This window comes from Puma concolor, chromosome A3 (assembly GCF_028749965.1).
Source record: "Puma concolor isolate L17-30 chromosome A3, mPumCon1.1.hap2, whole genome shotgun sequence".
In the NCBI taxonomy this organism is placed as follows: Eukaryota; Metazoa; Chordata; class Mammalia; order Carnivora; family Felidae; genus Puma; species Puma concolor.
The window spans coordinates 91,516,323-91,541,490 of NC_141669.1; the positions used below are offsets into that span (position 1 = coordinate 91,516,323).

General features: G+C 43.2%; 2 protein-coding genes and 1 long non-coding RNA gene across 6 annotated transcripts in view; 2 read left to right on the plus strand and 1 right to left on the minus strand.

Moving 5' to 3' along the window:
- The window catches only part of ACSS1 (acyl-CoA synthetase short chain family member 1), a 66,980-nt gene extending 61,106 nt beyond the window's left edge, over positions 1–5,874 (plus strand). For both annotated transcript variants that reach the window (XM_086701529.1, XM_025932284.2), the window contains exon 14: positions 5,087–5,874. In XM_086701529.1, coding sequence (XP_086557655.1) covers positions 5,087–5,266 — 180 coding nt within the window. In that variant the 3' untranslated portion in view covers positions 5,267–5,874. The remainder of the gene's footprint in view (positions 1–5,086) is intronic.
- On the minus strand, positions 325–19,822 carry LOC147582599 (uncharacterized). Its single transcript, XR_015249329.1, has 4 exons — positions 19,761–19,822; positions 15,097–16,637; positions 3,824–11,053; positions 325–3,735 (listed from the first exon to the last, which is right to left on the minus strand). It is a non-coding gene; the product is annotated as an uncharacterized LOC147582599 (long non-coding RNA).
- A 56-nt stretch (positions 19,823–19,878) lies between these two features.
- Positions 19,879–25,168, plus strand: part of APMAP (adipocyte plasma membrane associated protein) — a 65,623-nt gene continuing 60,333 nt past the window's right edge. The window contains exon 1 of one of the 3 annotated variants that reach the window (XR_015249328.1): positions 19,879–20,057. Coding sequence is in view for 1 of the 3 variants with exons in the window: in XM_025932442.2 (XP_025788227.1) it covers positions 19,966–20,057 (92 nt within the window). In the remaining 2 variants the exon portion in view is untranslated. The remainder of the gene's footprint in view (positions 20,058–25,168) is intronic. The other 2 variants (XR_015249327.1, XM_025932442.2) reach the window with 2 other exon arrangements.

Sequence of the window (25,168 nt, forward strand, 5' to 3'; positions counted from 1 at the left end):
TGTGGGTTCATTCTGGGTTTTCTGTTCTGTCCCATTGATCTGTGTGTCTATTTTTGTGTTAGTACCATACTGTTTTGATTACTACAGCCTTGTAATGTTCCTTAAGTCTGGAACTGTGATGCCTCTAGCTTTGCTTTTTCAAGGTTGCTTTGGCTCTTCAGGGCCAAAAAGGATCTTCAGGGCTCTTCTTTGTGGTTCCATACAAATTTTAGGATTGTTTGTTCTAGTTCTTGTGAAAAAATGCTGTTGGTATTTTGATAGGGAATGCATTAAATGTGCAGATTGCTTTGGGTAGTATAGACATTTCAACAGTATTTGTTCTTCCAACTCATGAGCATGGAATGTCTTTCTATTTCTTGATGTCATCTTCAGTTTCTTTCATCAGTGTTTTATAGTTTTCAGAGTACAGGTTTTTCACCTTTTTGGTCAGGATTATTCCTCTGTATCTTATGGTTTTGGGTGCAATTGTAAATGGGATTGATTCCTTAGTTTCCCTTTCTGCTGCTTCATTATTAGTTTAAAGAAATTTAACAGGGGCACCTGGGTGGCTCAGTTGTTTAAGCGTCCAACTCTTGATTTCAGTTCAGATCATGATCTCACAGTTCATGGGTTTGAGCCCCATGTTGGGCTTCACGCTGACAGTGCAGAGACTGCTTGGAATTCTCTCTCCCTCCTTTCTGTCCCTCCCTGGTGCTCTTTCTCTCTCTCTCAAAATAAATACATAAAAACTTTAAAAAAAAAAAAAAGAAATGTAACAGATTTCTGTATGTTGATTTTGTGTCCCATGACTTTACTGAATTTGTGTATCAGTTCTAGCAATGTTTTGGTGGAGTATTTCAGGTTTTCTATATAGAGTATCATGTTGTCTGTAAATAGTGAACATTTTACTTTTTTCCTTGCTGATTTAGATGCCTTTTATTTCTTTTTGGTGTCTACTTGCTGTGGCTAGGATTTCCAGTACTATGTTAATTAACTGCAGTGAGAGTGGACATGTTCTTGACCATAGAGGAAAAATTGAGAGTTTTTCCTCTTTGAGGATGATAGCTTTTCATATATGACCTTTATTATGTTGATGTATGTTCCCTCTCAACCTATTTTGTTGATGGTTTTTTATCACGAATAGATGCTGTATTTTGTCAGATGTTTTTTCTGGATCTATTGAAATGATCATATGGTTTTTATCTTTTCTTTTATTAATATGGTGTATCACATTGATTGATTTGTAAGTATTGAATCACCCTTGCAGCCCAGGAATATATCCCACTTGATCATGGTGAATATTTCTTTTAATGTATTGTTGGATTCAATTTACTAGGATTTTATTGAGAATTTTTGCATCCATGTTCATTAGGGATATTGGCCTGTAGTTCTCTTTTTTAGTGGAATCTTTATCTGGTTTTGGTAAGAGGATAATGCTGGCCTCATAGAATGAATTTGGAAGTTTTCTTTCCTTTTTTATTTTTTGGAATGGTTTGAGAAGAATAGGTATTAAGTCTTCCTTAAATGTTTAGTAAAATTCATCTGTGAAGTCATCTGGCACTGGACTTTTTGTTTGTTGGGAGTTTTTGATTACTGATTTATTTTCTTTGATGGTTATTGGTCTGTTCAAGGTTTCTATTTCTTCTTGTTTCAGTTTTGGTAGTTTTTATGTTTCTAAGAATTTATGCATTTTTTTCCAGATTATCCAGATTTTTGACATATAATTTTTCATGTTCTCTTATAGTACTGTTTGTATTTCTGTGGTGTTGGTTGTTATCTTTCCTCTCTCATTTGTGATTTTATTTATTTGGGTCCTTTCTCTTTTCTTTTTGATAAGTCTGGCCAGGGGTTTATCAATTTTGTTAATTCTTTCAAAGAGTCAGCTCCTGGTTTCATGAACCTGTTTTATTATTTATTTTGTTTTAGTTTCTATACCATTTATCTTTTCTCTAATCTTATTTCCCTTCTTATGCTGGCTTTAGGCTTCATTTATTGTTCTTTTTCTAGGTCCTTTGAGTGTAAGGTTAGGTTGTTTATTTGAGATTTTTCTTGCTTCTTGAGGTAGACCTGTATTGCTACATACTTCCCTCTTAGAACCACTTTTGCTGCATCACAAAAGTTTTAGACCAACGTGTTTTCATCTTCATTTGCTTCCATATATTTTTTTATTTCTTCTTTGATTTCCTGGTTGACCAATTCATTCTTTAGTAGCATGTTGTTTAATCTCCATGTATTTGTTGTCTTTCCAATTTTTTTTCTTGTGGTTGACCTCTAGTTTCATAGTGTTGTGATCAGAAAACATGCATGGTATGATCTTAGTGTATTTGTACTTGCTGAGACCTGTTTTATGACTTAATATGTGATCTATTCTGGAGAATGTCCAATGTGCACTCAAAAAGAATGTGTATTCTGCTGCTTAGGATGATATGTTCTAAATATATCTGTTAAGTCCATCTGGTCCAGTGTGTCATTCAAAGCTATTGTTTCCTTGTTGATTTTCTGTTTAGGTGATCTGTCCACTGATGTAAGTGGGGTGTTAAAGTCCCCTATTATTATTGTATTATTATTAATTAGTTCCTTTATTTTTGTTATTGTCTTATATATTGGGGTGCTCCCAATATTGGGAGAATAAATACTTACAATTATTATATCTTCTTGTTGGATTATCCCCTTTATGATTATATAGTATCCTTGTCTCTTGTTATAGTCTTTGTTTTAAAATCTGTTTTGTCCAAAATATGAATTGCTACTCTGGCTTTCTTTTGACATCCATTTGCATGGTAAATATTTCTCCATCCCCTCACTTCTAATCTGCAGGGTGGCTTTATATCTAAAATGGGTCTCTTGTAAGCAGCATATAGATGGGTCTTTTTTTTTTTTTTTATCCATTCTGTCACTCTATGTCTTTTGATTGGAGTGTTTAGTCTATTTAAATTCAAAGTAATTTTTTTAATTTTTTTAAAATGTTTATTTATTTTTGAGACAGAGAGAGACAGAGCATGAATGGGGGAGGGTCAGAGAGAGAGGGAGACACAGAATCCTAAGCAGGCTCCAGGCTCTGAGCTGTCACTATCAGCACAGAGCCCACCGTGGGGCTCGAACTCTCAGACTGTGAGATCATGACCTGAGCTGAAGTTGGACACTCAACCGACTGAGCCACCCAGGCGCCCCTCAAAGTAATTTTTGATAGATATGTACTTATTCTTATTGCCATTTTATTACTTGTTTTGTCATTGTATCTGGAGATTTTCTCTGATCCTTTCTTGTCTTTGTCACTTTTGGTCCTTCTTTTCCACTCAGAGTCCCCTTTTAATATTTCTTGCAGGGCCGGTTTAGTGGTCACAAACTTCTTTAGGTTTTGTCTGTCTGGGAAACTCTTTATCTCTCTGCTCTGAATGATAGCCTTGCTGGATGGAGTGTTGTTGGCTACAGATTTTTCCCATTAAGCATGTTGAATATATCATGGTCTGCCAAGTTTCTGAGGACAGATCTGTAGCTAGCTTTATGGGTCTTCCCTTACAAGTTGAGGACTTTCTTTCTTGCTGCTTTTAGGATTTTTCTTTCTCACTATATTTTGCAAATTTAATTATAATAGGTCTTGGTGTTGGCCTGCTTTTGTTGATTTTGATGGGAGTTCTCTGTGCCTCCTTGATCTTGATGTCTGTTTCCTTCCCCAGATTAGGAAAGTTTTCAGCTTTCATTTCTTCAAAAAAAAAATGTCTGCCCCCTTTTCTCTCTCCTCTTCTTCTGGGACTCCTATAATACAAATGTTAATGTTATTATATTTGATGGAGTCACACTTAGTTCCCTAAGTCTATTGCTATGTTTCATAATTCTTTCTCACCTCTGTTCAGCTTCATTATTTTCCATTATTTTGTCTTCTAAGTCACCAATTCATTCCTCTGCCTCTTCCAGTCTGCTGTTCATTGCATTAAGCCTGTTTCCAATCTTGAGTATTGAGTTCTTCATCTCTGGTTGATTCCTTTTTAAGTCTGTTATCTCTGTGGTCAGGGTCTCACTGATGTTTTCTATTCTTTTCTCAAGCCCAGTATCCTTAGGATTGTTGCTTTACATTCTCCATCAGGCATGTTACTTATAAGGCATGTTACTTATATATGTTCCACTTAGATCTCTGGCCATGGACTTACCTTTTTCTTGTATTTGGGATAAATTCCTCCATTGTTGCATTTTGTCTAAGTCTCTGCCTCATTCATAAGAGATTTTAAATAGAGAAACATGGGGAAAGTACCAGTGTTCCCCAGCCCCAGTTAGATTCTGAACATATCTCCTGGTGTCAGTGCAGGAGACACTGCCAGACCCTGTCTGAGAGGGTCTGTGTTAGAGTTCGGTCTGGGAAAGAAGGGGGCCCATTCTCTAGCCTTATTAGGTTTCCACTCCTTCCTTTGTTAACATTTCCCCCCACAGTCTTCCTTGGTTCAGAGGAGGTCCTCTGAGATGGGAATGGCCCTAGCTTCCCCTGGTGTCATACGAAGTCAAGCTGTTTGGTGACCAGAGTTTTAGGGAGACCTGAACTCCCCTTTCAAAAGATAGGTCACTGTTCCAAATAAGCCCCAAACATAGCTCTTAGCATGTTGCTGTTCACATTAAAGGGGCCATGGCTGTTTGAAAATGCTGAATTTTCAAATACTAAGCAAGACAACATTTTTGTCTGAAGTAGCTCTTACCACTTATGTCAGCAAAAAGCCACTTTGGGCCAGGCCAGTGGGTGGAGACGAGGTGCCATGGCATATACTTGGTTCTGTTGCTATCTGGGAGCCCTCATTAATGTAGTGAACAGGAGACCGAGGTATCAGCAGTGAGGCAGACCCAGGTATGGACAGACCTGACCTGGAGGAAGGCTTCAGCAAACCCCTGATGTGTGGTTGATTCTGCCCTTCAGGTTGATTTCAGCTTTAGGTCCAGATGGTGTGAAGATATAACCAGAGACCACAGGTCTCCATATCTTTGGGGCAGGCCTGGCATCTCAGTCATTCATTCCTGAGCCCCCAGCAAGGGTGTCATCCCTTGCTGTTATCCCAGTGCAGCTGGACACTGCTGGGAGTATGGGCACCACCTGAACTTGAATTCCACACCCTTTCCTTGCCAGGTTGTGAAGCGTCTTCCAAAAACTCGGTCTGGAAAAGTCATGCGGAGGCTCCTGAGGAAGATAATTACAGGAAGAGCTCAGGATCTGGGAGATACCACCACCTTGGAGGACCCCCATGTCATCATGGAAATCCTGAAGGTCTACCAGAAGTACAAAGACAAACAAACTGCTGCTCAGTGATGGGCTTTGGCTGAGACCCAGTGCCCATGCCCCTAACTGTCCTTCCAGAATGTAGCTCTCAGATTGGCTCATTTCCTACTGTCCCAGAAGCATTCCTCTCCTAGAGTGTAATCCACACTGCCCAAATGTGAAGTCTGTGCTAAGCCCTGCCTTCTTTCTGCTGAGGACCCAAGAAGAGATACTATTAGATATGCTTAGCATTTGTTTCCCTTGTCCTGAATTTGGTTTCCTGGGATGAAAAGTCAATGTCATCTCCATTTCTGTGTCACCTCCAGACAGCACAGGAAGGTGAGGTGTGCCTGCTCAGATGACTGAGAACCAGAAGCAATCATATTTTTTCCCCCAGATGTACTAGATACAAAAGGCAGAAATTTTATTTTTATACTTTTATATTTTGGAAGAATGCGCAGATATACACATGTAGTGTGCAGATTTACTTATACACATTCTTCGTAACATTTAGAGTTATGAAAATATCCTTTTGTGCCTTTGCTCATGGGGAAATGTGGAGAGGGTCAGAGGATGCCTTTTTAATGTTGGCATTCTGGGAATCTGAATTTGAAATGTTTGTACCTCTGTCTAAATATAGCTATCTTGAGAACTTTCAAGCTTGTAGCATCCTTGTTTTGGTGTATATTTACCCTGTCTTATGTATAATGAAATCTAACTTCTAAAAGTGATGGTATGAACGTACTCCAATTTTAGTTCTAGAACCACTCATATATTCTGTTTCTCCAAGCTGTGATGTGGAAAGATTCCCCTTTCCACCTCAAATGCCTCTTGGTAGAAGGTCAGCATGCTCCAAATATGTACGGATGTTCGGGGAAGCCCATGAAAACTCAGGTGACTTGTTTGGCCAGGACTGGATCCTTGAAAACTGCCTATCCTTCATTCTGTGGTTGGTGTGGGAAGAACCACAGAGGTCCAAGGATGAGACTTAGAACTCTGAATCAGGTGTCTCTCTTTTTCTTAAGAATGCCTTAAGCCATCTGAACATTAGCAAGATGACATAAACCTTTAGGTTTGCAAAGTGTTTATTAGCCAAGCACAAGAGGGCCAGTGGCGTGGAACACAGGTGAAGGCAGCCTGCTGAGCTGGGTCCTTGGAAACAGGGAAAGGTTGTTCTTATCTTTACCCCACATTATATGTGCCTTGCAGCTGTGTAGGTGTTCAAGGGGTGTCTGGGGAACTGAACACCTACTGTGGGTCATAGTTGTGCTGGATTCTCTCTGATTAGGCAAGTATGCCTGTGACACCAACAGGGTGGCCACTGGCTGTGGCCCACAGAAATAGAGTGATGGTCTGTTCTCTGTTGCTAAGTAACAAGCAGTGCTTAGCAACAGAGAACCATGCACTTGGACCTGTCACATGTGTGGTGGACTTGGCAGACTTTAGGTATGGTGCTATTTATGAAATGGCTGGGGTATAAACTCGGACAGTGACCAGGATAGTTAAAATAAAGTTTATTTTGTTCATTCTCTTCCTTCTGTTGTGATGTTTTTGATCAAATAATGCTATTGTTATTGCTGAATATAATCCCAAGGACAAAACTGAAAGGGCCTAGTCATTCAAAAGAGAACACTTAAAAAAAAAATCCATTGGGGAGGAAATCCTTTACAGGGAGGAAATACACACTAAGAGCTTACCTATCTTACACTCTTATTTGGTAAACCTATCTGTGTCTAGATTGCTGTGCTATCCAATACACTAGTTATACATAGCTATTTAGGCATAAGTAAAAAATATATACAGAATAGAGCAGAATAAAATATTCAGTTCCTCAGTGGTAGTGGCCACAGTTCACATGCTCAGTAGCCACGTGGCAAATAGCTACCGGATTGGACAGCATGGACAAGAACATTTCCACCTTCACACAAGGTTCTGGTGGTGGGCACTGATTTGGAGCACAGACGAGGACAGGGAAGCAAAAAGAATCTCATTGTCATAGACTGCCTCTGTGAAAAGCACAGGCTTGCCTGAGAGAGACGTCCCATTACTCAGGTTTGTCCTTTCTTTAGATGTGGGTGGATGAGGTTTCTATGAACTGGGGACATGGGGGGTGGGAGGTGAAAGGCCCTGACCCAACTGTCTCCTAAGAAAGCTGGACCAAAGCAGGAACTGGGAATGGCTATTCCTAGGAACAGTGCTTGTTCTTGTGCTCTGGAGGTTGGGGGGCAGGGAGGCTGGGAGTATTCCCAGGGGCCTCAGCCAGGCACTGAATGCACGGGGAAAGACACATTTTTGCACCCCAGGTTGCGGTGGGAAGTCACGGCAGGATCCCTCTTTTGCAGGAATAATCTATAGCCACAGACAGGATGTAGAGATGAGCTACAGTAGGATTTTGGCTGCCCTGAGGCAGGGCCTGTCTGAGAACAGAAGGGCACAGGAAAAATGGAGCCCAGGAGGTAGATGTGCAGAGGCTGGTCAAGCTGTACCACATCTGCCCTGACCTCAGATGTCACTTTTTGCTTTGGATTTTCTGTCAGAACTGAGATGTCCTAGCAAAAACTGAGTCAGGAAAACTGAGAAACAGAGAGAAGAGAAGGCAGCTATAGTGAAAGCAGAGAGGAGACATCTGTAGGTGTGGAAACAGAGACAGGGTTGGACTGGGATCCAGAGACAGCTAATCTTGGCATTAAGTGCGTCTCCAGGCCAGCATGAAATTGGTAATAACAATAAACCCAAAGGGAAATTCTATTCAGATTCAGAAAAAAAGCAGTATGCGGTACCTTTGAAGAATAATTCTCATTTAGAGTAGCTAAAACAAAATGAAAAGTTGTGCTTCAAGGGAAAATTCAGCTTTCCAACATAATTAATTCCCAAAGGGAAAATGTCCCTATTAAGTCTAGAAACAGAAAAATCACAGCTAATGTTCATGACAGCAGTTATCTAAAGATCAGTCATGAGCTGATTCAGGCTCATGCTCATTCCAGGTTCACCCACAGCAGTGAGATCATAGAAAAGCAAGGGGAGTGTGAATTCTCACCCAGTCTCTCTGGCCTGACTTGAGAGAGGAGATCTGGCCGTGGAATGAACCTGAGCCATCAATCCTTGCAGAGCTGACTTGCACCCACTGCGCCAGCCGCCCTCAGGATACCCAATGTCAGGAGCACAGCAGCAATGCTTATACTGTTGGGCACAGTGTGCAAGGAGGCCCTAAGCAGGTCACCCCATCTCCTCCTCTCATTTCACTTCGGGGCAGAGCTGGGGTGTGGATGGAGCTGGTCTGACTCCACTCTTGACCCCCAAGTTCAAACCAAAGGTGGTGTGGTCCCTTCTTGCGAGAGCTTTGAAGAATATCAACGGCATTTTAGTTTTATTATTTTATTGCTTTTTTAAGGCACCTTACTGTTGACCTTTGAGTAGCTCTATCTTTGATAGGGGGGAGAAGCCTAAATCCAGGCCGAGAGGAAGCTTTCCAGGAGACAGTGCTTTTGGAGGGGTGGTGATGCCAATTTGAGTTTTAGTGATCTTTAACTGGAGTTATGTAAGGTTTCCCTTCATCACTGTTTGGGAATTTTGCTGCATAACAGGATTAAACCAAGTAAATACACAATTTCTCCACCTGTGAATACCAATGGTCTTTAGTTTTTGCAGTATTACTTTTTGGTTGACTTGTTTTATTTGTCCTGCTTGGGCTCTGTAGGGCTTCTTGGTCCATCTTAATGGCTTGTTGTCCATCTTAATCAGTTCCAGAAATATTTCAATCATTAACTGTTCATATGTAGTTTTTGCCTATTTGGTCTCCTTTTTTGAAGATCGTTAACTTCCCATATGTTGGGACCTCTCACATTCTATTTTCTAGTTCTCTTACTGCCTTCATCTCCATGGTCCTGAAGCAGAAACTGAGATGAGGGCCTGCGTGCAGGTGATTTGCTTAGGAATGTGATTCCAGGGACAGGTGTGAGGAATGAGGTTGTGACACAGGGAAGGAGGGAAACCAACGCAAGCAGACTCACATCGGGCCAGCCAGCGCTGTGAACCACTGCTCCGTCTCACATGACTCAGTAGGACTCTTACTGGTGTGTCTTTGAACCAACTGAGAACCAGCTGTCTGAAACGTGGCATGGCCTCCCAACTTTCCCCAGAACTTGCAGATGCTGTCGGGAAAAAGTGGCTCCCAGCAGTGGCCTCACCTCCCTGAGCCTCTGTTTTCCCTGGCCCAGTAATTCCTTACCACGCTCAGGCTCTCTGGTGTTGGTATGCAAGTGTTGTAAATGTTTTGCTCATCATTATCCCCATGGAGAGTGTGAGTCTCAATTACTCAATCTGTTTTCACATGAGGAGGAAGTCTTGCATAATGTCCCTAAAATGTGACAGATTCTGGTTTCCAACATACATTTCATCCAAACGTTTCACATAAGTTAGTGAGGCTTTTCCATATTACTCTGTACTTCTTTTCTCCCTTCCAGTGTCACATGACTATCTCCCCATCAGTAGACGGTGACCCATCTTCTTCTTTGTAATGGCTGCATGTAGCAAACCACTGAATTTGAGCATTTATTTAACCATTATGAATGGATATGTAAGGTGATTACAAGTTGTCTACATTAGAAACAAGACTTAAATGGAATCCATGTACATCTTTACACCATGTAATCAATCAAAAGATGTGCTTGGCTATCGCAATGGTGTGAATGTTTGTGTCCCTTCAAACTCATATGTTGAAATCCTCATCTCCAAGGTGATGGTATCACAGGAGGTGGTGGGGCCTTTGGTAGGTGGTTATAAGAGGTGGTTATAAGAGCTGAGCCTTCATGAATGGAATCAGTGCACTTCTAAAAGAGGACACAGAGAGCTCCTTTGCTCCTTCCATCATGTGGGGACACAGCGATGACAAGATGGTGACCTCTGAACCAGGAGGAAAGTTCTCGCCAGACACCAAATCTGTTTGCACCTCGATCTTTCACTTCAGCCTCCAGAGCTGTGAGAAATAAATTTCTGTTGTTTATAACCCTCCAGTCTATGGTGTTTTGTTATAGCAGCCTGAACAGAGTCAGATAACTGCCAACCTACAAATTTGGGTTTTTTGTGAATATGGTCCACGAATACAGAGTGTGCAGAGAATCTTATGTGGTGAATCTTATGTAGTGTAGGTGAGAAATGTAGCACAAATAGGAGGACCAATGTAATATAAATAAATAAAACCTGGCAAAAGGTTATCTTCACCCCAAAGCTTAAAAAGCTGGAAATGACTCATATGGTGTGTTATCAATCAGTCAACAGCTGTAGAGATAGGTAGTAGCCAGCGATAAAATGCCATACAATAATTTTCAGACCATGACTTTTCTAGTCATTCCCTTTTTCCTAAAACATTTCCCTAGAGGGTTGCAGTTACTACTTAATATAACCTTTAAAATTTGTCTCTGTATGGGACTTAGATTCAGAAGTAGCTTTTATGATTTGGTCATGTGAAAATATTTTGTATAACTTTCATACTCCAGGCACAAGAAAGACATTTGATGAAATTCTCTTCCATTATATGTTTTGGAAGCAACTTCTTGTGTTAACATTTTATTTCTAAACTGTTGGGTTGGATGGACATTTTTGCTTTTTTGAGTTCAAGTAATTAAGACACTGATAAAAATAAATTCACTTTTCTCTCAAAAGTGGATCTAAGCCAGCTGCATGCTGATTGCTATTCCAAGTTGTGGATTCTTGGGTCCAGAGGGCTTTCAAAGTCAGGTCCCCACTTGGGTCTGTGTTCATGATGGGCTGCTGGCTGCAGAGCATGCAGTGGTCCCCGGGGAAAGTTTCCAGGGACTGGTGCCAGGCTCACCTGGATGCCTGCATGATGACAACACAGATTCCTGTCTCAGAATTGTTAAGCCTGAATCTCAGGAGGCGGGGGTTGGGGAATCTGGACTTTTAATAATTCTGCATAGTCAACTAGGTCCTAGTGACCAGCTTTCAGAGACCACTGAATAATCCCAACACTTCATGTATTTCTGTTTCCATTTAAGAAAGTGACCTGGAGAAAGAGAGCTTTCAAACTAGGCAATAGCTTTTTAAAAAAAATGTTTGTTTACTTGTTGAGAGAGAGGGAGACAGTTGGGGGATGGGGCAGGGAGAGAGAATCCCAAGCAGGCTCTGCATAGTCAGCCCAGTGAGGGGGCTCAATCTGATGAACCATGAGATCATGACCTGAGCCGAAATCAAGAGTCAGATGCTTAACCAACTGAGCCACCCAGGTACCCCTAGGCAATAGCTTTTTTTTTTTAAATAATTTTTTTGGATGAAACATAACATATATAGAAGGGTGTATAAAACATGTACAACTTAACAAACTGACATGAAACAAAACCCAGGTAACTTCCACTGAGGTCATGATAGGAAACAATGCCAGCATGTCAGAGCCTCTCTCCTCCCATTCCTGACCCCAGTCTGTGTTCCCACCAATAAATCACAGCCCCTCAGGGTCCCAGACAAGAGGAGGGGTGTTTTGTCAGGGTTTTGCCAAATCTCTGCAGCCTCTTTCAGCCCAGAGCTGCCTCTCAGATGTTCCTGCAGGCAGGCAGTTCTTCAGGATCCGAATGCAAATTGGTAAAAGGGGTGATTCTTTTTGTCTCTTAATCATAGCGACACTGGACTCAGACCCCTGTCCCCTCTACCTCCCTAAAATGGAATACTATACATATTTCTCTATTTCTTATTTCCTTTCTAAGCAGTGATGCTCAACTTGGCTTTTAAAAGTACCTAGAGAGCTTTCAAAACTCACAATGCCCAAGCCACACCCTGGACCAATTTAATCATAACTTCTGGGATGGGGCACAAGCATTGGAGTTTTTTTAACTTTTTATTTTAGAGAGCGAGTGCAAGTGTGGGAGAGGGGCAGAGGGGGGGAGAGGGAGGGAGGGGGGGGAGAGAGGGGGAGAGAGAGAGAGAGAGAGAGAGAGAGAGAGAGAGAGAGAGAGAGAATCCTAAGCAGGCTCCATGTTCAGTGTGGAGCCCAATACAGGCCTCAATCCCACGACCCTGGGATCATGACCTGAGCCAAAATCAATTGGTTGAGTGGGATGCTCAACCAATGCAGGCATCACCATATTTTAAAGCTTCCCAGATGGTTCTAATGTGCAGCCAAAGTTGAGAACCACTGTCTTGAAGCTCAGCACTCTGGGGCAAAATAATTCACTAGGGACCCACTGAGGCACTGAGCCACTGCTGCCTAGAATCAGCTTTATTTTTACCTTCATTTTATGCCTTTGAGTCCAGCTGTTGACACTGTGAAGGCCACACACTCTGATTATGGCATCTGACTACTAGGATGGTCCTCCTGGCACAGGTGATTTAAGGGGAAGCAAGCTGAGAGAGCAGTACTATGGGGCAGAAAGGGGAAGAAGAAGCAGTCATCTGCTTGGTGTTATCTCTGGTGTGTGGACCCTGGGCAAAGAGTAGAACAAGAAAATGCCCTTGAGAAAGTGTAACTACTTAAAATCAGTGGATAAGTTCAGGAATCCTTTTTCTCAGTGAATTTGTAAATGCCCTGTGTTCAGGGCTCACTTCCCTGCAAGGACTTTAGGAGCTTGGTGACACTTACGGGAATGAAAGCAAACGTGTTCACAGCCTATGTCTGCAGCCACACCCTGATAAACAATGTAAATAATACCCAAACACCAAGACCCCGATCTTCCCGCTCACATTCAGTTAGTGGACTTTATTCACAGTTTAGTGTCAACTGCTTCCATCTACCACCCCACACAAACAGTAGCCCCCACTCCCTGCCCTCTTACCCACTGTGCAGTGTACGTGCATCTACAGTCTCCTTCCTCTCTTGTAGGTAAGCTCCCTGAGGGCAGGATCCACCTGCAAATTACCAGTGCCTAGAGTACTGCCTAACACATGACATGGCAAGTGCTTAGTATCTGTTGAATGAATAGACATCACACTTGCCTAGCTGGTAGCTGGTATGTGTCAAGAATGGCTCTTTGTCTTGCAGAGTGAAGACACACACTCTGGAATTCTCTGGTGGAATGAGGGGAAGGTGCCACTGTTAAAGAATGGCACAGGCCGGGGGCGCCTGGGTGGCGCAGTCGGTTAAGCGTCCGACTTCAGCCAGGTCACGATCTCGCGGTCCGTGAGTTCGAGCCCCGCGTCAGGCGCTGGGCTGATGGCTCAGAGCCTGGAGCCTGTTTCCGATTCTGTGTCTCCCTCTCTCTCTGCCCCCTCCCCCATTCATGCTCTGTCCCTCTCTGTCCCAAAAAAAATAAATAAACGTTGAAAAAAAAAAATTAAAAAAAAAAAAAAAACAAAAAGAATGGCACAGGCCTGTGAAGAACACAGCCCGTTTTGACCAAACCCTGTGGCTGCCTATGGGACAAAAAAACCCCTCCTGCCGGCTGTCTTGGTTTACAAGTATTGGAGATGGGAATCATTTTGTTCTCACCCTGCTCTCTGGAGGGAAAAGAGTGGGAAGAAAAAAAAAGAAGTCTCTATTTCAACACTCTTTTGCTTGGTTGCTGGGATTCCTCTTCTCCTTATCATAAGGATATGGGGAAACTAGGGGACACCACCAAACTTGTTCCCAGCCAGTCATGCCAGAGGCAAACTGTGACCCTCCAAGAGTACCACTTTGAGGGTTCCATCACTATGGCCTTTGCTAAACGTGAAGCTGAATTCCTGCCTGCACCAGCCTTTATTCCAAATAGCACAGGAGCTGATTAGTGCCCCTGACATCTGCACGATAGGGTACCAACCATGGCCAAAGAGGTGACAAGCCAGAGGCAAAAATCCGACTCTAAATAAACTGAGAAAGAGACAAGGGAAGAAAGCTGTGGCTGCCTGTCCTAGGACATTATTAACAAACTGCTAAGTACCAAGGAGTTTAGAAAACCTGTTGGAATAGTTGGCCTGCCAACTTCTCTTGCAAATAGGGTGGGATTTTCTAACGTTTATTTATTTTTGAGAGAGAGTAAGAGACAGAGTGCGAGTGGGAGAGGGGCAGAGAGAGAGGGAGACACAGAATCCAAGGCAGGCTCCAGGCTCTGAGCTGTTAGTAGTCAGAACAGAACCCAACACAGGGCTTGAAACCACGAACCGCAAGATTATGACCTGCGCCGAAGTTGAACACTTAACTGACTGAGCCACCCAGGTACCCGCAGGATGGGATTTTCTTAGTAAGAGCCACCAACTGGGTAACTCTGTCTAGTCTCCTTGCTCTTGCAGACCCAAACTTCTGCCAAGCAGCCTTCTGGATGCACAGACATATTTTGGGCTGATTTCTTTCCCAAAGAAGGACGTCATCTCCGCCAATCATATATCTCTTTATTCTTGAGAGTCAAGGAAACACTTAACTCTTTTATTTGAATATTTTTAAAGTTTATTTATTTTGAGAAAGAGCAAGCATGAGTTGGGAGGGGCTAAGACAGAGAGTCCCCAAGCAGGCTCACGTGGAGCTTGACACAGGTCTTAAGATCATGACTTGAGCTGAAACCAAGAGTTGGATGCTTAACCGACCGAGTCACCCAGGAGCCATACACTTACAAGTATGCATATGTTTGCTCAAAAAGGCAGAGTAGAAATTGCCTAAGTGAAATAATTAGTTGCTTTCAAGAAATTATTTCTGGGTGTAATGAAACGTGATTAACAAGTGACCCGTGCCAAATAGGAAATGTCAGTGTTAAGATTCCCAAAGAACAATGGGACAGACGAGCTACTTGTCAACAGAAATAATAACAATGAATGTCCATGTCCATGCAGACACTGGGGAATGTCTTTCTTACTGAGAACCATTTCCTATCAAGTCTGGGTCGACCTTAAGAATCTTCCTCATTAGTGTAATTAAGGGAGTTTTCTCCAGTCAACTTATTTATAATCCTTACCTCTTCCCCTACCTGCTTCTCATTGGAGCAGACATCATTCAATGTGCTGTCCTGTCCTGCTCACGCATAGTCCTGCTGCCTAGTTCCCTCTCTCGTTCCTCCTGAACGTTCAGTGGAACGTGGGATTTTGTCCTCTAACACAGCACCAGGCTTGGGCACCTCACCAAAGTTGGGAACATTAGAGTCTCAATTCAGGAATCTGGACTTGGGACAAAGAGACTGTAGTTAGTTGGTGGGATTCCTGAAATGGGAAGTCATGGAGAACTGGGCTTGAGGCAGTAGTTTTCTGCCATGGACATGTCCATGCAGAGAATGCGTGTCAGATGGAACGCATTCAGGTGCAAGCACAAACTGCTCACATGCATGAGGGGTTGTTTTCCTCATGTAATCTGAAAGCCCAGGTGTAGGTGGTTGCTGGCAGAGGTGAGCAGCCTAGGTTTTCTGTTCTCAGACTGCTGTCGTTTAGACCTCAAGGTGTTTTCCCATGGTCACAAGACACTACTGTCACTCTAAGCACAACTCTGGGGTTCAGAGCAGAAGAAAGGGCAAGGCCTATCTCTCCCTTTTATCAGAAAAGCAAAAACTTTTCCTAGAGGTCAAAAGAAACCCTAGATTTCTTTATCTCAAGGCCAGAATCTAGCCTAGGACCACCTTAGCTTTAAGAGCTGGAAAAGTAACAATGTATCCAGCTGTAGTAGAGGGCAGCAAAAAAGAAGGGAGGCAGTCAAATAACAGGGCTTGCCCCAGAAACATGCAGGGACCAAGAGACAAAACGTGGCGAGGCCCCAGGGAGGATGAGACGAACATTGTTCCTGTTTTTCCAGGCCCTTGTTCCAGTCCCTGTGAGGCTTGGCTGTATTTTCTGTGATGGTATTCTGTGAGATATCCCCATATCCTTCCAATAGATCCCTCCCTCATCTTAAGTGGGCTTTTGTGGATGTCTGTGCCTGGGACCTGCATGACCTCTAAGATGCTTTTTCTACAGTGAACAAGTTATTTTACATTCTCTAACTTTCCACTTTCCTGCCCGAGCTTGACACCAGAGCTTCCTATCACAATACAAGTTAGCTTGAAGCCCTGTTTAGGGCAGGCCACTCTTTCTCTCCCCTGGATTCAGGGCAGGGAGAAGGGCTCTGTCTATTGCTGCTCTTCTTTACCCCTTTCAGATGGTTTGTCTTCCTTGATTACTCATAACCTTGAAGTCTGCCCTGATTGTCATCACCTTATCGATCAATCCATGGGCACTCCATACTTTTGGCCTGTTTCTTGTCCTCTTCCATCCCCTCAACCTGCCCATTATAATGTTACTTATCCAAGGCCTGGTTCACACATCACCTCCTCCATGAAACCTTCTCTGGGCATTGCTACCTGATGGCACTTGTTCCTTGTGGCCCCCAATGCATCATGCAGTTCTTCCATGACACTGTTTTATATCGGTTATTAGGCTTATCTCCCCTCTGAGATTATAACATGTCTGCATGTTGGCTCACCTTATTTCACCTTCGTTTCGTCACAGCACTTGGCTGAGCACCTGGAAGGCTCTCAGCAGATATCTGTGAAAGAAATGGAAACAGTATGGGATTGGGAAAAAGCACTGGACTGGAAATAGGGAGTATTTCTAGTTTAAGCTGTGAGGCATACAATTGGCTGCTTGCCCAGCATCACTGCCTCTCCTTCCATGCTGGTAGAACCCTGATTTATTGAAATCAATTGCCCTCCATGTGGGCCAAAGTTTCAATGAAAGTGGGCCTCATCCCCAGTCTCAGGGTGCAAAGAGGGTGGCTTCTGGTTGGTCTAACCCAGTGGTTCTCAACCAGGGGCTATTTTGTCTCCCAGGGGACACTTGGAACTGTCTGGAGACATTACTAATTAGCATCGCTAGGTGGGACGCTATTGGCATCTGGTGGATGGAGGCCAGGGATGCTGCTAAACATCCTGCAATGCACAGGAGAGCTTCTCCCTGCCACCCCCAACAAAGAATTATCTGGCCCAAAATGTCAGTGGTGCTGAAGTTGAGAAACTTGGTCTAACCAATTATAGGGGTCCCATCTCCCTGCTGATAACTGGGTGGCAGCTAGGCTGGAGCCTGGGGGGAGAACTGAAGCCACAAACAGCAATGTGGACCTCACCATGACTTGCAAACAGAAAAACGGTACTAAACTGCACTGCCCAGCAAAAACAAGCATTAAATTCAGACCATTTAACTAATTTAGCTCATTCAGACCATTTGCTCCAAGATAAGACAAGCTGACCTCCCAATAACTCCACATGGACTCCACATGGACTCATGTGTTCCAGATAAGACCACTGACTCCTCCAATGACTCTCCAAGTTTATAAATTTTGACCCATCCCTGCCAAGACTATCTGTTACTAACACCAGCCCTAACCCTCACATGGATGCTTCCATAACTCCCCCCTTTTAAGGAGCCTCACAGGTCCTCTGGTGAATTCCTTTGCTGGAGCAAGTTCAATAAACTTATTATTACTTTTTTTTTTTTACAATTCTGTTCCTGGCTGTTTTTTGTTGGTGGTCCTTACCGCTGCGCATGAAATACAAATAAATCTAATGCAATGAGCTAAGTCCTATAATTGGGCATGTTCAAAGTGTCTTAGACATAAAGATGTTCTGCTTGAGAAATTAGGAGAAGGGTTCTTAGCAGAGAATTAGAAACAGCAAGCAATGCTGAGTATCTGAAAGATAGGATTCAGAACCGGAGAGATAGTCCAGACAGGCAGGAAGGGCCAGGTCATGCAGTGCTGTTTAAATTATCCTTGATACAACAGCTATACCAGTTGTATTGGAGAGGGAATGAAATAAAATACTTCCCAGGCCTTAACTATATCCCTGGCAGTCCTGGAATCCCTGAACTGGATTTATATATACTCATTTCCCTTATGCTGGCTCTTGGTTTCTTATTAAACAGTCATGTGGGATTCTAGTGCCTAAGAAAGATAATGGCATGTTTGATCAGGGGAACCTTCAAGTGCAATAAGGAGATTCCTTTTTTTTTTTTAAGTTTATTTTGAGAGAGTAAGAGAGTGCAAGAGCACATGAGGGGAGGAGGGGCAGAGAGAGAGAGGGAGAGAGAATCCCAAGCAGGCTCCCTGGTGTCAGCACACAGCCCAACATGGGGCTCAAACCCACAAGATTATGGCCTGAGCTGAAATCAAGTGAGATGCTTAATTGAGCCACCCAGGCACGCTGGAAATTAATTCTTTAATACTTCATCCTGAACATGCCTTTTCTAGAGATGATGCACAGTAACAGGACTTGGTTTCCTCTGATTGGAAATCCTGTTTTTCCCCCAAATCCAATCCTTTCTCAGCTCCTTCATGTGTCAAATGCTCTCACAAGATCATATTATTCTTTTCTAGTTCAATTATTACATTTCACATTTTACATTTATCTTTATGATGACCTGATTAAAGTCATCTCTCATTAGTTTACCTTCAGTGAGGGGATTTGTCTATGGTTGGCTCATCGTCACCTCCCAGCACCTAGAAATATACCTAGTTGACTAAAATATTGCTAACGAACGAACTGAAGATTGCTTCCTGCTTTCTTAAACCTTATTTGTTGCAATTAATGATAGCTTCTATTTATACCCCACTTTTACTTTTTTTTTATTTAGACAAATTCTGATTTTATTCACATTAAATCATGTTAAAGGGACTAAAATAAAAACAGGCATAGCTGTGCTTAGTAATGCCCATTATGAGTAATGCACACGTGAAAAATCCTAAACTTACAAAACAATAATTTTCAAAATTCCTCTTCTTTTGTCATTCTAAAGTCACTCTGCTTCTACTCTTGCTATATTGAGGGACTCTTAAAACAGTAATGTCACTTTCTTGGCCTGTTCTGCAAATCCTCTGACCAATCATTTAATTACTTTCCCCCTCTTCATCAAAGAAATGCAAGGTGTACACAGCTTAATGGGTTTCCCATTCTGTCTATCATTATCCACAACTTAGTGTATGCTACCTCAGATACATATACTTACAGCATGGACAAAACAGTATGTATTAGTTAACGTGATTTTTGCAGTGTATTAAGTGAAAACACCTGCACGTTCAGTCAATGGACTATTCTACCCAGTGGTTCTATTAAGTATAGACCTGGGATAAGCTCTTTGGTTGCATATATTCTACTTATGACTATGTCAGCCCCACTTTTACTTCTAAGGGTAACTCTTTCACAAACTTTATCAAATGTTCTGTTAACAAAAAGATTTAATACTCAATGTCCCTAATCCAAAGGGCGGCATATTTGTCCCAAATTTTCCCCTCAAGTGGATGTTTGTAAAAGGTAATATAAATTTCAGGCGGGCGTTACTTGCACTCGTGTCCCTCCCAAAATACGAACTTGTTATTTTTTTAACCCGCTTATATGAGCCAGGGTCTATGTCACTTCACAAGCAGCGCCAACTTCTACCCACACAAAAGGCCAACACCTAAGTCCAGCACCGCCTATGTGCACTACTCTGAGCATAACGTTTCCTGCCTCCCCACCGCCTGCAATGAAAACACAGGAAGCGCAGACGCTGAGCTGGGCGACCCCGGGGTTAGGCTACGCGCCTCCCGATGCCTCTAAGGCGTCCGCACTGGGCCGGGACCCGTTTCGGAGCCCCGCACCCCGAGCCAGGTACGTGACCCCAGACCTGCCCCACTCACTAGTCCTGGCGGAGAGGAACCTCTGACCTACGCTCCGGAGGCCCCGCGCGCTAGCTCCCGGAAGGGGCGGTGGTCGTAACGTCACATCCGCGCGCTGTCGGGTGAGGGGCGTGGCCGAGGGCGGTGCGGCGGGATTGGGCAAGTGCTGAGCTCTTGTTGCTGTCTCCCGGGTTGTAGCGGGGCTGGGAACCGTGGCGCTCGCACCATGAGCGAGGCGGACGGGCTGCGGCAGCGCCGGCCGCTGCGGCCGCAGGTCGTCACGGACGATGGCCAGGTCCCCGAGGCCAAGGACGGCAGGTAGGCCGGGACCCCGGACGTGGGCCGCGAATGGCTGGGTCGACCCTCCTAACCAACAGGACAGCAATAACAGCAGTTGGGTAAATGCGTTGCCAAGCGGGGTGCAGGTGCCATTCCAGTTAATTCCTCTGGCTAAATTCATTTTACAGGGCAGAAAACAGGCCCTGGCCAAGGAAATGCACCTGCCGCCTTCTTGAGGCTTTGGTGCATTCTGCTTCCAATCTCAGCATTGTTTCCCGGCTCTCGGGGTCTCAAGACGGCCTTGCTTCCCATCTGCCCCTTTCTTCGTCTCAATCTCACCCTAACTTCTAGAGCAGTTGCTTCCTCGCCTTTTCCTCAGCCCCCCTCCTCCTCCGCCGCCCTATTCTTCTTGCTGGCTTACCTCATCCCCGGGAGAGAGCCATCTGGCCAGGGTCCAACGTCTTCCCTGTCCCCGGCTCGCTCTGTCCGGAAGGAAGGTCCGAAATGCTCAGGTCGCGCCTCGTGTTCCAGCGTAGAGCTGGCCTCTGCACCTGCCCACCTCTCTCTGCGTGGTCACCAGCCTTTACCGTGGTTTTCAGGGAAAAGTAGAGAACAGAAGTGACATTTAATGTTAAGCAAATTTTGTGAGAATTCAAGCTTGCAGATTTTTTCCTGATAGGGACGGAGAAGCATAGGAAACTAGTTGATGCCTACCTAATAAAGAAATCTCAGATTTTTGGCCTTTGCTTCTCCCAACCTTCCAGAATTTAAGCACACTATTTTGTTAGCTAAAAACTGAAGCATGGCCCTTAAACATCTATTTACATATATAATACTTAAGCTTCTTTTTTTAATTTTGTCTCCTGAGGCTTGTAACTTTGAATTTTTAGGGAGACCAAGAGGCTCCATGTAGACCAACCTCAAAGTTGTGGAACTGATTGAATTCTAAGTTGATGGAGATATTTAGTGGAAATATCAGTATGTCAAAGGGTGTGGTGCATACTGAATGAGGGCCAGTTTTTGTGGGGAAAGACTGAATTTATTCACTGATAATAAGAGGACCACATTTGAAGGAGAGCTATAGCAGAGACGAGTGTTTTGACTCTAGAAAGGCAAATGGCAGAGAAGAGATTTTGGTTATTTTTGACTCCCGGTGCCTGTGGAAAGGTCAGGAGTATGCTGAATAAACTCAGAGGTTTCCACGGATGCAGGAGTTTCAATGCTAACCCTGGGCAAACCAGGACAAGTTGGTCACTCTACTTATTGTGGATATTGTGAAGTCATGGTCTGCTGATGACAGAGGAGCTTTTTAGAGTTAACATGCAAGGATTGGCAGTGCTTTACAGCAGAAACCATGAAAACGAGACTTGTTTCATACTTGCTATATGAGAAATGAAAGAGCAGCTGGCCCTGAGTTTGCTTTGAGGTGCAGTGTGTTGAAAACCAGGGCATGTAGCATCTGCAGGCACTTGTGGGTGGGCCCATCTCACCTGGGCTCCTCTGAACACTCCTGACCACAGGACAGAGGGGCAGAATTAAATTGTTTTTCAGTTTCTCTGGGATTTCTGACTTAGTGTCAGGATAAATTGGGTGTTCCAGAATCATCATCTGCTGCTCATCTTTTCCACTGTGCCTTTTACAAAACTATGTTTATTTAAGAAATTTTCTTGACTTCCCTGTCCATGAACATTGTTCTTATTTTCCTGCGTTTCCTTCTTTCTCTTATGTATTTGATCCCATTGCCATATATCTGTAATGATCTTTTTTCAAAATGAGTTCTCACCTTCTTCCTTACATTTAGTATTGTATATTATAGAGTTATAGTTGTTTTTCTAAATTTTCTCATTGTCTTCTTGATTTACCTTAAAAATTTAGGATTCACCAAAAGACAGGGAAGCATTGTGTATTGTGGGTGAAGTAAAGGAAACAGAAGGAAATAGAAATCTGACAACTATAGAATAAACTTTAGATGTGCTAAACAGGAAAAAAAAAACAAACAAACCCTTGAATAATATGTTATTCAATTAACAGAAATAGGACAGTAGATTTTAGTGGAAGGGATGCCTAGTGATACCTTAGCTAGTCTCCTGACTCTTGACATAAAATGTGATGTTAGCTCTGATTGTTAAGGTCATTGAGACCTATGTGAGTGAAGTGATTTATATAACATTAGAGTAATGGAGTCAAAAGAGAAGCAGAAATGAATGAATGAGGATAGCACTGGCAGCTGGACAAGGATTGAGAAGCATATTTTTAAAATTATGCTTTGGAAATAAGGTTTTATACCAAAGCTCTTGAATTTCTGTACTTAAGCTATAATGGGGAATGTGGTCATTAAATCCTTTTATTCAGTTTGGAATATAGATGAACTAAGCACTTGAACAATACTGGAGCAAGCTGATAATTATTTGGCATTAGTTTCCCCGTATGCTTTAGAAACTCTATCAGAATGATTGTAACACTGAAACTATTCCTCCTCTTTTGGAACATAGTTCAGTCTGGAAGAGAGAATAGCTGCTTAATGTCTTTATGTAACTGTTAAGGACTGAAGAGTGAATACATTGAAATTTAACAACTGCTTTTTCAATAAACTTCTAAAGGATTTTAGGCTAATTAAAAATCTCTACTACATTCATTTTTCTTTTTAAGACTGAGGAAAAAGGGAGGCAGGGTGGAGAGACAGATGTGGCCATCATAAAGTCATGGACATGAGGAGTCAGGAATCCATGATTTCTTCTCAGCCCTTCCCCCTGAGTGTGCGTTTCAAATGGCTCTTTTAACTTGTTTCTTATTATTTTCAATGCTAAAATGAAGACATCTATGGTCCAGGAGCCCCAGTTTAATGTGTGACACCAACAAATTCAAGGTGCAGTTGGTTAAAAGACTAGGCTGGCTGCTATTTGACTTTCTCAGATTCCACGGGTCACCTTGACACCTGGGCCTCTGGTGCCCCACAGATTTGTGGCTAATAGGTTTTCCACAAAATCACAGGTTGTTTTTGATCTCATGAAATCTTCAGTCCATGAATGATGCCTTGCCCTGATGTTGGAGAACATCTTTCAGGTTCGCCTGGTGAAATTATAGAGGATTTTGCAAATCATGGATGAACCAATAGTAGTTGCCAAATCCTGTTGTATCACCATGATTGTTCTATTGCCCTTAGAAATGTTGGAAATTTCAGGGTGCAGGTGTCTTCAAGGAGGTGAGCATCACTCTGGGGTTTTCTAAGAGATTGGGCAAACAAATTGATTTCCCAAACTGCCCCTGGAACGGAAGTTGCCAGCCTTCCTGGATGTGTCAACACAGATTGGGAAAGAGAGTATTGTGGGAACGTGCGCACTTTTGTCAGTGAAAATGGATAAAGATAAATGGAGTGTCCTTTATTTAATAAGGCAGATGTGCAGAGGCAGGGGGCAGACATGGAGGAAAGGCAGAATTATAGGTGAATGTGAGTTTGCAGGAATGAACCTTGGGCTAAAATAAATGGGTACAGAAGCCCCATTGCCACACAGTCACAGACTCAGATGCTGCCAGGGGAGCAGCATTCCTGCTACCTACCATTTAGGGAGTGCTTTTATTTTTATTTTTTATTTTAGAGAGAGTGGGGGAGAGGGGCAGAAGGAGAGAGAGAGAAAATCTTAAGCAGGCTCTATATGAGTGTGGAGCCCAATGCAGGGCTCAATCCCATGACCCTGGGATCATGACCTGAGCCAAAATCAAGAGTCAGATGCATATCCAACTGAGCCAGCCAGACACCCCAGTGCTTTAGATGTTCCAGGCCCTGGCCATAGCACTGCACATATAGTGGTCATTTTGTTTGTGGTAGAGTCTGTAGCAGGTGTGGGACTGGGAGAAGAAAAGAGTGTGTGATTGTCTGAAGAGTGGAAAGCCCTGTGCACCTGTCCTGCAGCCTTAGTTTTTTCCAGAGAAGCTGGAAACCCAGATTTTTATGTAAAATCATCTTATTTTTCAGTTATGGCAATTAAAGCCATTTTGTGGAATGATGGTTATGGTTTAAACTAGAGCTTTGCTTTGAGTTCTGGCACCACTTTTTTTTTTTTTTTTTTTTGAGAGAGCAAGTGAGAGAGCACATGCGCATGAGAGTGGGAACCTGTGGGGTATGTGGGGGAGGGGGAGAGGGAGAAAGAATCTTAATCCGGCTCCATACCCATCACAGATGGACACCACATTTAATTTATTGGGGAATTTTGACAAACTCTGAAACAACCAGGAAAGTTCTGCAATCCCTACCATCTGAGGAACTCCTGCAGGACTGGGGATGCTTTGCCCAAGGATGGTGGTGTGATCTTGGGTGTCTGGGAGGTCAAGGGTTTGCTGCCCCTGAAGGCACACAGCTGGGCCCAGTCAGTGCAAGCAGAGATGAAGTGTGTTTCGCAGAACATATTGTGTGAGGTGACCTAAGCAGCCAATGTCCCCCAAGTAAAAGAAGTACGGAAGTGCTCTATGTTGTAGCCTTCATGGACATTCATCCTGCATGCCGGCAGGCACTTCCCCGACCTTCAGGGCACTGTGGGATCTGCCCCTGGCTGTGGGCCTGACCTGTTCCAGCAGCTTCCCCTCAATGCTTGCCTTGGTCATTCTGTCTGTGTGGTCAAGGTTTGGGAATGGGGGTTTAAAGTTAACCCCTTAAAGCATGTATTCTTTATTCATGCCAAGTGCTTATTGAATCTTACTGTGTTACCTCTGTCTACATTGCTCTGCCTCAGGTATTTGATTTTTTCCCCAGCTTCACTGAAGTCTCTGTTCAAAAGTCATCTGCTTTGACCCCTGTGTGTGGCCAACCTTCCCCCTCTGTACCCCATCATACTGTGTTTTTCTTCATTGTATTTGTCACTGTTTGGCATCTACTTATTTACTAAAATAAACAGAGGGCAGGAAACTATTTTATTTATTGCTATCCTCTCAGGGCCGTGGATAGTACCTGGCACATGTATATGGTTTGTTATTAAATGCTCATGTGTGAAGGAATGTTAAATGAGCTGTCTGATGTGCTAGCTGCTTGCCATATGTAGCTATTTAAATTAAATGGACTAATGTTAAAAATTCAGTTCCTCATTTGCACTATGTAGGGAGTGTGAGGGATTTGGGGGCTCATCAAGAAAAAAGATACAACTGAGGGAGCAGTGGCA